The sequence below is a fragment of the Malus sylvestris genome, chromosome 14 (assembly GCF_916048215.2).
Source record: "Malus sylvestris chromosome 14, drMalSylv7.2, whole genome shotgun sequence".
NCBI lineage: Eukaryota > Viridiplantae > Streptophyta > Magnoliopsida > Rosales > Rosaceae > Malus > Malus sylvestris.
Window position 1 is genome coordinate 4,094,381 of NC_062273.1, and position 13,619 is coordinate 4,107,999.

The 13,619-nt window shown below is 38.8% G+C and overlaps 1 protein-coding gene across 4 annotated transcripts; it reads right to left on the reverse strand.

The window, feature by feature from the left end:
• Window positions 1-305: 305 nt before the first annotated feature.
• On the reverse strand, window positions 306-3,660 carry LOC126600836 (L10-interacting MYB domain-containing protein-like). 4 transcript variants are annotated; one of them, XM_050267505.1, is made up of 6 exons: window positions 3,511-3,660; window positions 1,980-2,079; window positions 1,740-1,889; window positions 1,535-1,667; window positions 1,075-1,415; window positions 306-997 (listed from the first exon to the last, which is right to left on the reverse strand). In XM_050267505.1, the coding sequence occupies exons 2-6, from the start codon at window positions 2,070-2,072 to the stop codon at window positions 446-448; spliced, it is 1,269 nt and encodes a 422-aa protein (XP_050123462.1). In that variant the 5' UTR covers window positions 2,073-2,079; window positions 3,511-3,660; the 3' UTR covers window positions 306-445. The 4 variants fall into 4 exon arrangements, with proteins under 4 accessions (XP_050123462.1, XP_050123464.1, XP_050123460.1 ...); XM_050267507.1 differs by having other exon boundaries at window positions 1,980-2,085; window positions 3,511-3,632; XM_050267503.1 differs by having other exon boundaries at window positions 1,740-2,079.
• Between the last annotated feature and the right edge of the window lie 9,959 nt (window positions 3,661-13,619).

Genomic DNA, 13,619 nt, shown 5'->3' on the forward strand with positions numbered 1-13,619 from the left:
ATTAAGAGGTTTTATTGTTAGTATGGTGTTATTATGTAATTCAATGCAAAAATTCGATTACAAACTAAAAGTCCAATGACGGTATATTTACCTGTATAATGTAATTGTGTTGATAATGGATAAGTAACAATCATTTTCTACATCATGTTTTTCCTTTCTATAGAAGCGAGTATTTACGTTATTATTTAATAGCTTCTAAAATTGTATGCGTGAAAATATAGAGATAACAATTTTGGAACGGAATTGTCGAAGAAAAAAGATTGACGGTACTAGCACAGAGATTAGAATTTTTCTTGATTCATGACTTGAAGCAAAAGCAAGTATAATTGTATAGCAAGGAGCTCTTTCTACAAATATTGCTAGCATTGTTCACGTGTCCAACTTCGACTTACGAGATACAAAACTATACACTTGTAAACGTAATGGGAGGAGGAAGAAAGATGGATCACTGTGGACGAAGCTTTCTCATCAACCACTTCTTTCGCAGAGCGGGGTGCAATGCTAAAAACATCCTGGCTCTCTTCTCATCCTCCAAAAGGTCAATGGCATCCAGTAGTAAATCATCATCAATGTCCGGTATAGCCTTTAAGACATCAATAACTTTCTCTATGGATACAGATGCCTCTTTCTTCAGTTTCTTCTTCAACGGTGACTCTGCAACTGCCATATCTCCTAGAGCATTGGCCGCAACTCCATCCGTTCTTTGTGGTTTCTTAGACTGGTGTAAGGTTTGTGTGACATCGTGACTGTGCCTTTCCTTTTGATCTGATAAATTCTTGACATCACTTGAATCCAATGCTTTTTTCTGAACATTTTGTTTGTCAACAATAGGTGTAGCATCTCCGTCAATTTTCTTAGCAAAGGTTCCCTTGTCAAGAGCTTCATTGCAGCTTGATGGAACTTCTTTCAAAAGTCTAGCCTCATTTCCGCATATGACACACAAATCGGAATAATATGGCATAGCTTTATTTCTGTACATGTGGAAACTGGGATGTGCCTGCGTTTATAACAAAGTAAGGTACGAGCAATAGAATGTCTCCATTAAATTCCTGATCAAGAACAATTAAAGTATACCTCTATATATTTGTTCCAAACCGGATCATCAGCTACCACCTTTTGTTGTGTTTCATCCCAAGTAAAACCCTTTTGATCAAGCAGGGCGTTAACGCTACTGTAATGTTTCCTGAGGACATTGTACCGATTTTTCAATACAGCCCTACCATGCTGAAACCCGAATTTCTCATTAAAGCATGTGATCATGTTAATCCATGATTTCTTCTTGAAAGTGCAACCAACCTTATTCCCTTTGCGCACTTCATCCAACATTAGTTCAACGAAAAATTGGTCCATAATCTGTGACCAGTCAATTTTTTTAGGATCAGCATCAGTGGGATCTTGAAATTCCATTCCTCTTGCTACAAAATTTGAGAAAATTACAGACAATATTTCAATGCATTTGCACATATTTATCAAACAGAAAATTAGCTTTGCCAAATTGACATCAATTAATAACGATTTCCCACACAATATGTACCTTCGTTCTCAAAGTCCATATCGTAACATGAAAGACTGTATCTTCCATCAGCAACTGCATGGCCACATATTATGCACAACTCGTCATAATGCGAAATGACTTTTGTTCTGTACGGTTGCATTTCAGGGTGGGCCTGCATAGAACATGTGCTACCTAATATAACTCTCGTGTGTGGACAGTAAAATTTAAAGATTAAACGGTGTACCTTGATATAATTATTCCACACATTATCGTCAGCTGTTATCATCTGTTGCGTTTCATCCCATCTAAAGTTTCCCTGATCAACAAGACTCTTCATCTCGCTGTACTGCTTCCTCAATCTTTTGTATCGATTTTTCAGAATATCTGTATCATACTTAAACCCAAATTCATTATTAAAGAGTACAATCATATCTGCCCAAGCTTGTTTCCTAAATCCATGACCGGTTTTGTTCCCTTTGCTCACTTGTTCTAGCATAAGGTCAATGAAAAAATTGTCTTGTGATGGAGTCCAGTTAGCCCTTACATGGTCACTGGTGGTAGAAGAACCGGCATACATCCTTAACCTGCAACTTAAGAATTTTGTCAATAGAAAGGATAGCTCACGCTAGTCAAATTGCAATAACCATAGATGTAGCTGAGCCCAATACGCATATTGGCTAGATGAAGACCAGATTGTAACCGTAGATAAACGTATGCAAAGTATTGTTCAGTTAAACATATCAAGCTGCATTTGCACTATACTACGTTTGTTTCCCTTTCTCTCTAAAATCAAGTAAAAACGACAAAGAAGTTGTATGCCATAGTTGAAGAAGCGAAACAATTTTCGTCCCAATTGGGAAGAAAGTGCAAACAACTTAAAGAGTCACATTTTTCTTTCTCACACATTCCATCACCGTCTCGTTCTCTATTCCCCCTTCCATAGCTACAACCTTCACTATAACAGAACTGCTACGACTCCACAGCTGCCACCACCATCATCACTTTACCAACTTAGACCGCTTAGACTAATAATGTCACCGCTACCAGTATTGTATGTAATATGTATTGTCACCTACTAGATACTTGTAACATAGCTTCTTATCCTAATCTTCATGGATACACAATTTTCAATCTAGTTCATTCCGCAACACCCGTGCCGCCCAGCACCACAACTAAATTTTCAAACTAGCTCTACCATTTCCTTATTACATTGCCCCCTTCCCCACCAAGACTGCCTTAACATAACCTTGTTCACCATTTTCTTCTGACACTACCCCTTTTCCTTCCAACTATTCTCATATATTTTTTTCCTTCTTACATAATTCACTTTCAGCCTTACAACTCCAAAGGAAATAGTAAAAAAAAAAAAATCTTAGGCTGCTAAAATGTTTTAACTATGGCAATTTTAAACTTTAATTCCATGGAATACTGAAAGAAAAATGATTTCCGCACACTTCTTTTCTCCTTCTGCACACCACAGTTTATTTATGTCCCTCGATTCTCATTAAGTGTGTGCAGGGAAAGAAATGGGGTGTGCGGAGATCACTTCTCTTCCCAAAAAGACTTTAGCGTACCAAATGACACTATAATAATCCCACTGAAGTTACCAAAATTTCACTCTCTTTTTTCACATTATTTTTGTATAGTATTCTTCACATAACCAAGCACCAAAACAAAAAAGCACAACCTTTTCTACTAATTCCTACGATCTCTCAACTGTCAAATGCAACAAGAAATTACAGATAGTCGGATCAGTTGAAATTTCTCCGTTTCAATTTCAATGGGATCAAAATTCTGATTTCCCAAACGCGTAATTGCTTCAAAGCTATTCCATGGAAACCTAATTCTCTGTTTGGTTGCTGAGAAAACGTTTCTGGACGATTTCTCCAAATATTCAGAGAAAATAAAATGCAAATATAAATTATCGATTCGATTGACAATATTATATGAATAAATAATATAAATCAGAAATTCGATGAAACAAACAGCGGTGAAGAATAGGAATTGCGAAGTACCCGTTGTGACTGCCGTATGAGCCAACGAGCTGTGGCTGACAAATGGGGAATAAGGTTGTCCTGGGATAAGAGAGAGAATACTTCCGTTTGGCTTTGGATTTGTTTTCTTTGCATTAGTTTTTTAATTCTTTTGCTTTGATATTTCTTCTACTAAAAATGTGGTTTCGTTACCGCAGTTCACTATTCTAGGAGCTCAAAAGGCTTATAAAGTTATTTTAGCAACCCGTTGGCCACAATCATGTGAATCGTCAAGAATTAAATTCAGGACGTGCCGTGTGAAATAAAAGCTTGAAATTCGTCTCCAAACACTTAGGATTTGGACCAATTTGGTGTTGAACTCATGATTCACAAATTTTGAATATAAGACATTTTATTTATAAGTAGAGATGAATATCACTAGATCATAATACTTACTAAGTGAATCCATTATTTATTATTTATATTCTCATTCAAGCAATGTCAGAAGAAGGAAATCGTGAACGGTATAATGCAACATTTCGAATCACATACAGATGTCTATTTCATAATCACAAATTAACCATTGGGTATTTCTTATAACTATACAAGCTAGGTAACAAATATGTCATGAAATACCAAATTTCTCTGTTAAATATTCGCTATCATTTTGGTTTGCTACAACATTTGCCCTCGCCCATTCATCAAATGTCTCCTTAGTCAGCACTCGTATGCTCTCTGTAGAAATTATTAAAGAGACAGGCCATACGGCCCACTTTCAACAACACAAATATTGTCCCCAAGTTGGTAATTTCACATGCACAATCCGTGAGGTGTGGGGGTTTATCACAAAAGGTCTCGATATTAGTTGGAATGGGTTTATGATATTTAAACTCTTATTTTCTCATAGATACGATCGAAGTGGGACAGTTCGGGCTAGTTTGGAATTGCTATACTTTTTAATAAATTGCTTGTGTTGTGCTTTAAGAATAATTAGTTGCAAAATAAAGTAGTTGAGCGTTTTATAAACTATATTTTAAAAGTGTTGCAAGTATGAAAAACAGTGTCTAGAAGGATAAATAATGTCATTGTTTAAAATTAATGAGCTCATTACATAAATTAAAAATATTCTAAAGTCTCAACTCCTTCTATTAAAGCAGCTTTTAAAAGCAACCAACATGCTACTTTTAAAAACTGCTGTCTGGAGGCCATTGCTTTTAAAATAAGCAATATATTTTATTTTTTATACCAAGTACCTTTTTACTGCTTAACTTTAAAGTGAAGCAATTTTTGGTGAGGAAAACAAAAAAAGCAATACCAAACTGGCTCTTTAACATGCCCCCTCACATGAAACCCATTAATTGGGTCACACGTGGGAATGGGAATCCCTATATCGACAACCACGCAGAGCTCATGTGAAACCCAATTAATGGATTACACGTGGAGCCAAAGGGACTCAATCTACACGAGGGCAGTGGCGGATCCAGGATTTTAAACTCGGGGGGTCCTAATAATAAAGGTCAAAACATTTATAGACAAAAATAACATTGAAATTTTAAATGTAATACACTTCATTCAAAAATCATATGCAAAACAATATTACAAGTTAAAAATACTAATTCAAGCGTCCATTACGAGGTTCCATAAGTTACTAGGGAGTATCTAAGTTATTGATCATCTAATGTGGACCACTAAATTTAAAACACCAGTAGAATAAAACTCTCCCCAAACTCCCACTATCTTTCTAACCAAACACACCATTTTTATCTTTTACTAGTTTCCAAACATCCACCTTCTCTCTCATTAAGAACACATCAGTCATACCTCCACCAACCGCCTCCCTCCTCTTTCTCCCCCAACCAGCTCTACCCTCAAATTTCACCAACCCATGACATATCATATCCATCTTACTAACCTTATGAAGGAAATTTCACCCATAAGAAAAATTACTAAGGTGGTTGAAATAATTTGGGGAAATTTGGGCTTATGTATTGCCATGAATTCCATGACGGAGAAGTCCGACAATGACGATGGAGTGCTGCCATGGCTTCCACGATAAAGATAGGAGGATTAAGGGGCGAGTTCAACAGATGACTGAGAAAGGTTGGAGGAGAAATGGGTGTCACCGACGGATGAGACCATGGCAGAAGCAAGGAGGAGAGAGGTAGGAAGGGTCCCTATTTCTTTCTTCTTCGTGCGCAATCATCTTCTCCGAGAAGAAGATAGACATTGCAACTTGCAACCTACAACCAACACAAACCTCATGTACAAATACGAGGGGTCCCCGGGAAATTTCTAACAACGATTTAAGGTCGCCAACGAGTCCTGGGACCTCTCAGGTCCTTATGTAGATCCGCCACTGTACGCGGGGCCAAAGGACCCACCATCATCGCGCGGGGCCAAGGAAACCCACCCATCACGTGGCAGTACGGGCTCGCTCTCTGGCTCTGATACCATGTAGAAATTATCAAAGAGACGGGCCAGACGGCCCACTTTCAACAACACCGATATTGTCCCCAACTTGGTAATTATCACTTGCACAATTCGTCAGGTGTGGGGTTTTATAAAAAAATACATCGATATTAGTTAGAGTGAGTTTATGATATTTAAACTCTTATTTTCTCTTATATATGGTTGATGTGGAAGATTTCAACGCTCTCTGCTATATGATCCCAAAGCTAAATGATGAAACAGAGGCTACCGAGCAGGCGACCACATTAAACTCTGCTTGGTGGGCCGCATTAGATACGATAATCTAATTAAATTCAACATGAATTACGTATATCATTTGATGGAGTTTTAAGTGTAATCGCGGATTAAATACATATCTCGGATCCATGTCTAAAGTAAATGAGATTTTGGAACGCAACCTTTGGTTTCCAAGCCAGCCCAAGCCAATATCAAGCCCGATCCAAGCCAATCCAAGCAAACCCACCAAACATGGGATATGAGTCTGTTTGGATATGAGAATTAAGGATTCATTCGAAATGGAAGATGTGGAAGCATGAGAATTGAATATAAACATTTCATATCGTTTGTTTCAATTAATTTAAAGTTTACTTGAAATCCTTATATTACACTTCATGCATTATTGTTTGTTACATTTGAGGGAATCGCATCGTAGGCCTATTATAATTTTATCTCATTAACCCTCCCTAAACTCTTACATTAAACAGTGAAATTTGAATTTTAAATCCAAAAATACCAATAGGAGCATCCAATGATCCAGACAAAGCCACTACTTAATGTCACGGTCTAGTGATATTTATTGTCACTTGTAATTAAGATGTTTTAAGATAAATTTCTGTCAAAAAGTGAGTTTGATGCATAACTCACTCCCTAACCCTTTAATGTGAAGATAATATTTTTTGTATCCTGTGATTCCATTCACATGCTCAACATCCGAATTTTATGTTCTTATCCAAAACTATTTGTTTCGTGTTTTTTTAATTGTGAGTGAGAAAGAGAAATCGATATATTTTACTCGCCTACTTAAACAACATTCTTTTGTTTTTACGTGGACCAGGAAACATTCCCATACAAGTTGCGAGGACCTTAGATCTGACGTTCAATACTTTATTAGGTATGAACATCATTTACAAATACGTATTTCTTCTTCGTTATAATTAGGTGTTTTTTTTTATATATATTTTATTTTTATAATATCAATATGAGGTTCATTCTTAACACATTCTCTCACGTGTTGAAATTTTCAAGTCAAACGCACGGACAACACAAGCAAAATGATATGTAGCACGTATGACTATTAGACTTCACATGTAAAATAACTTGTTCTAGTATCATGAAAAAGATTAAAGTTCCACCATAATTTAAAATGTTCAAGTACTTAATTTTTTTATAAGAACATCTGAATGAAAAATTGTGACAACCCGTCCCTAAAATTTCGTTTTTTATTTATTTTTAATCGAGGGAATTGACAAAAATGTCTAGAGGCAAGGATTTTGATTTCTAGTGATCATCGTCTAGAAGAACGTATGACTTATTCTTTTGACGTATTTGCGTAGTACTCGATGGTACGAACGCATAGGCGAAAGCTGTTTGCGAGTCCGGATTATAACGGTATAATTACAGACGTTTGAAATTGGTTACTTACATTTCAGATTACTAAATTATTGAACTCCCACCATGGGAAAGAAACCAATCAGCTTCAAGGATAGAAAATAGGAACCAATTGGATGAGAAAAGAATAAAATAATAACCTTTCCACCAATTAGGAAAGGAGAGAGGGAAGCTCTCAGCTTTCCCTTCCTCTTCCTGTAACCATACATATGCAGAAAACCCGGCTTCGCCCGGGGTGGATTTCCGGCGGTCCTCCGCCATTTTTCAAATAGGTTTCACCCATTCATCACCTGTAACCTCTTCCACACCCTTCCCTTTACTATCTCCATCTATATTTAAGGGTTTTTAGGTCCTAACCCATGAGGAACTTCACCGGAGCACCGGAGGTGCTCAACGGCGATTCCTCCTTTTCGGCGAGTTTCACCACCCATTACCACCCTTAATCAACTCCCCTTGGACCCAGGAACAAGACCCAAACAATTGTAGGGACGTTGGAACGCCGAGAAAGGAGAATCGAAGAGCACCCATTCTAGGGTTTCCAGCCGATTTGAATGAAATTTGAGCTCTTCACGGCCAAATTGGTCTTAGTCACAGGTATACAAATTGTTCCACTCAATGAGATCTTCATTTCTGTGAAGTTTGAGAATTTTTAGAAATAGTTGATTTTTCCGGCGAGTCGGGACGGCCGACCGCCACCCACGGCGGCACATGCGGCGGTGCGTGGCTAGAGGACCGTTGGATTATCACCAAACTTTAATATGTTATAATACATAATATTTGAAGATCATAGGAATTTACAGATCGAGAATCCGATATACGGATCTTCTTGAATTGGAATTGTAAGTTCATAAAATAAAATGTTGACTGCTACTTGGTTTTGGCAATTGACGGAGATCCGACCGTTGGATCATAATGAAACCTTACGACGTTGTTCTAGAAACATAATGTGGGTCCTTGGAAGTAACGGATAGGAAATCTGTGATGTAGATCTTCCAAATTGAATTACGTAGAGATGTGTTTTATGTAAATTATGTATTCTATCGATAAGAACTCTAAGATGTGATTTGATAATTGTTCTAGGCGACGATGGTTTGTGATATCTCGATATGCGTGCTAGGGAGTCATAGTGCGAACCTCAGGTAAGTGGGTCTTTTCTTTTCTAACGTGTGTGTGACATCCCACATCACCTAGGGGAGTGATCCTTAAATGTATATTCTCATCCCTACCTAGCACGAAGCATTTTGGGAGCTCACTGGCTTCGGGTTCCATCGGAACTCCGAAGTTAAACGAGTAGCGCGCGAGAGCAATCCCATGATGGGTGACCCACTGGGAAGTTCTCGTGTGAGTTCCCAGAAACAAAACCGTGAGGGCGTAGTCAGGGCCCAAAGCGGACAATATCGTGCTACGGTGGTGGAATGGGCCCGGGAAGTGGTCCGCCCCGGGCCGGGATGTGACGGTGTGTGTGTGTGTGTGTATATATATATATAATTGATAATTCCATAAACGTTTATAAATTGATTATTAATTATGATTATTGTGAATGCTTTGAAGTATTAATGTGAACTACAAATGGCTTGATCCCTGTTTATGGTACATGGGCAATCTAACAAGACGTTAGATGCAGCTATACAATATTTGAAACAAAAATCTTGTTTGGGAATTGAGCAATGTGAAGGAAATTGGTGAAAACACAAGATTTAACCTTATGTTTTTAGTGATTGGATGTTAGTCATAAATCAATGTGGAAGGAACCAAGAAATTGAAATAAGGAAACGTAAGTAATGATAGTTAATTTAACTAGTGTTTAGTTGGATTTATGCCCGATAATTATTTCCGAAAATAAATAATTTGGGAGTAGGGCGTTATAGATTGTGCATTTTACGCCACATTATATATATATATATATATATATATATATATATATATATATATATATATGCGTGTGTGTGTGTGTGTGTATTGGAAAAATACTATGATATGGTTGAGTTTTAGATTTGCATTATGGCATATCCATGTGTATATTACCTGCACATAATTATTGTGAACACTTGAAGTGCAAAGGTGAACGCAGGACACCCATGTAAGTTCAGGTAAGTTTATGGTATTAGTTGAAAGGATGGAGTTATGACATGACTACATGCATGCTTTAAGCAACTCCAACATTGTCGTACGGGTTGCCCATGAGTCGTACATGTTATGTTGAGATACATTGAGAGCTCATAAACCTACACCTTGGTGTTAGTGCTCCCGTTCGTGGCCAAGGCATAGTTTTTCACGTGATGTTCACCTCCTGCACCTTACGCTCACCTTCGATCCAAGGTAGGTGCACAGTCTTGTCGTACAGACCACTATAGGTGGTTCCGACTCGTAGGTGACCTGCGATTATTCGCACAGTCTTCACGTGATCGTAGCACTTAAGCGTATTTATTTACACCCAGTCCTGTTGTACAGACCACTTTAGGTGGTTCCAACTTGTGTGTAGGTATACTTTTTGAGCTATGGATAAGTCATACAGGTCACTAGAAGTGACTTCGACTTATGAGCTAGCATATGTGATAAGTTATGTGATGAGCTAGTATATGCGATGAAATAAATGATGAGCTAGCATATGTGATAAGATATGTGATGAGCTAGCAAATGTGATATGTGATGAGCTATCATATGCGATAAGATATGTGATGAGCTAGCATATGCGATAAGATATGTGATGTGCTAGCATATGTAATAAAATATGTGATGAGCTAGCATATGTGATGAAATAGCATATGCGATGAAATATGTGATGAGCTAGCATATGTGATTAAATATGTGATGAGCTAACATATGTGATGAAATATGGGTAAGTCGTACAGGTCACTATAGGTGACTCCAACTTATGAGTTAATATCAGCCGTACAAGTCACCATAGGTGACTCCGACTTGCGTGCTAGTATGGGTTATTAATCACATGATTATTGATATTGCTGATGAGATGTTGTGTTGTGGTATATTTATGGTTTTACTGTTGATGTACTTCTGAATTCAAATTGATACATGGTATGATTTTTCTGGAAACTATCCAGGTGTTGTAGCGAGGGATTATAATGTTTTATACGATTTCTATTCAAATTTTATTTCTAGGACCACTCATCCTTTTTTGTTTTCACCCTCTAGGTTTTATTAGCTGAGCTTTCTTATCGTCGAAGATTTATGGCGATTCTTAGTATTGGAGATTCTTTCGAGGGTACGATTCTTAATCCACTCTACTGTACTTATGCTCTAACGTCACGTGTGAAGTATGTTTGTACCATATTTAAGGCGTCCATATTTAGACCTTGTATAAATACTCGGGGGACTCGAATGTAATTATGTAATAAATGAAGGGGGCAAATATGTAATAAGTGAGGAGCCCTTATTATATAAAAGGACTCATCACTCTCATCACTCTCCTTATTAGGGGGGTCAAGATTTAAGCCATGGGAAGAGAGAAAATAGGCTAGAGAGCACACTGCCTCTAGCCTTTTTGTATATTCACCATTCAGAGTGAAACAATATCAACATTAGTGTGGATGTAGCCCAAACATTGGGGTGAACCACGATACATCTTGTGTTCTTTACTTTCTTGCAGATTCACGGTCGGATTTACGTTGTTCCAAGACCCTTTCGGTTTTGTGCATCAACATTTGGCGCCGCCTGTGGGAACCGACACGAAAAGCTATGTCGGTTCTCTTTCATTTTTTCATCTCACCACAGTGAGACCTCATAATATCCACCGTGAATCTGCAGAAACCCAACACCCAAAACTTGGATTTTCCTTTGGATCTGAGCAAATCCCTCATTCCTCGAGTACATCATGTCCCTCTTATTTTGTGTAATTCCAGTTACATGAACTTCCTCTCTCCCTCTCTCCCTCTTTAACCCCGAAAGCTCCAAGCTTTCTCTCTCTAAGATCTAACCCCTGAAATATTGTAAAATGACAACAGAGTCTCAACATGTCCGTCATTTCTTTCTCCAAATTCATCACCTTCTCGTCCATTTCTTCCTCAAGTCTCCCAAAGTATCCAACTCCGTACTCTTCACTTTCACCCAAATTCCCACCGTATCCCCTCACTCACTCTTCCAAAAAGCTCTCGGTCATGGTGTTTTCCAAGCCCTCTAAGGCGGAGGAAGAAAATGAGTTGTCGTTTGAGCCGGAGAACGAGTGGCTGAAGAAGCTGCCGGACAAGAAGAATCCGATGTAAGCCCACAACCTCCCCTGCATCGAGGCCTGGCTGAGGAATTTGGGGTTTTACCAGAGCGAAGAGGACCGGGCAGTTTGGCTGGTGGAGAAGCTCGAGTGGCACGCGCAACTTTCCCTCGACGTGCAGATCTTAAACTTAACACCATCGTCGTCACTGGAAGATCAAATTGGACAGAAGCCCGTGTCTGTGGGATTTAAGTTGGAGTAGGCTCCCAAAGTCATCTTTGTTATCGATCTCTCCACGTTGCTGACAGAAGATCAAATTGGAGTTCTCGAAGATTTATGATTCACGATGGCTTTCAGAAGTTGACACCAGATTGGAACTCTCTATCGCACAGCCCAAATCGTAGAATCCTCCCATCTGCTTGGAAGCTCAAGAAACTATGCAACTGAGGAGGCTATACCTCGCTCTTCCGTAGAGCGCTGTGGCCATTGCATGTCACCCGAATCGGCTCATCCAGCGATACGACGACGATGCTCACCACAGCCTCCCCGACAACCGTTCCTTCTTCAGGTTCTGAATCTCCCTCCGAGGCTCCAGTTCCTACTAATGGTGTCGTTTTGAATCGGTTATCCGCCGCCGAAACTCCCTCCATTTTTCAACACCTGTTTGTTGCGGCTTTGATTTTTGTGGTTATCTGACTTTTCACCGGAGGATGGGCTAAATGTGGGCTGTACTATGATGTTGTTGAGAGAATATTTCAGAAAAAAAGAAAAAAGGAAGAAATGAGTAGAAAGGAGAAGTGACAAGAATAAAAGTGGAAAGCAAAAGTAGAAAGCCAATGAGCTGGAAATGCAAGTGCGGGAGATCATTGCAAGCATCCAATGCAGTCTCCTCAGATTCCATGGGCATCGACCACCAGTAAAACCAAAGAAGAAGCAAAAGTAGAAAAAGGGAAAAAAATAATGAAAAAGGAAAATATGTCTGGAGATGGAGAAAAGCCGAGGAGGAAGTGGAAAGCATGGCACACCCATACCCTCTGTCATTGATGAATATTTTATTAAGTTGTCTTCTGCAAATTGGAGCAATTATCAACATAGTTATACTGATGTATAAAGAAGGCAGCATGCCAAAAAAAAAAAGGGCAAGATAGTGGGCCCAAAATAGTGGGATGGAATGTTATGTAGAGGGCGAAGGCCCGTATGCCTAAAAGAGCCAGGCCTTATGGCTTCAAACTCCAACCTTCATCCTTCCACTTAAGGTTCACCTACTACTATCACCAACCAGGTGATCAAAAGTACTTCCAGTACTCCAAAATTATTCGGCAGCCTACCACTATTATCACCAACCAGGTGATCAAAAGTACGTCTAGTACTCCAAAATTATTCGGCAGCTTGTCGCTATTATCACCAACTAGGTGATCAAAAGTATGTTTAGTACTCCAAAATTATTCGGCAGCCTGCCGCTATTATCACCAACCAGGTGATCAAAAGTATGTCTAGTACTCCAAAATTATACATGAGCATCACTCATGTCAATCATACATAAACATTCATAAGCATCACTCATGTCAACACTCATGAGCATCACTCATGTCAATCAACATAAACATTCATGAGCATCACTTATATCAATCAGCTTCAAAAGCTTTATTTACAAAGCTCCGACTTCAAAAGCTTCATTTACAAAAGCTCCAGCTTCAAAGCTTCATTTTCAAAGCTTCACCTACAAAGTTTCAGTGCATGGTATACAAAGATCGCCTCCGAACAACCGCCACTTCGGTCCATTCATGGATTGAATTTGAAGTCTCCAGCCAACAGACTCTATTGACTAAAGACTTGGGGGACTACACTATGTATCATATATTGGGCTTCCGCAACTGGGCCTCATGAAAAATACTTGGGGGACTTAGCC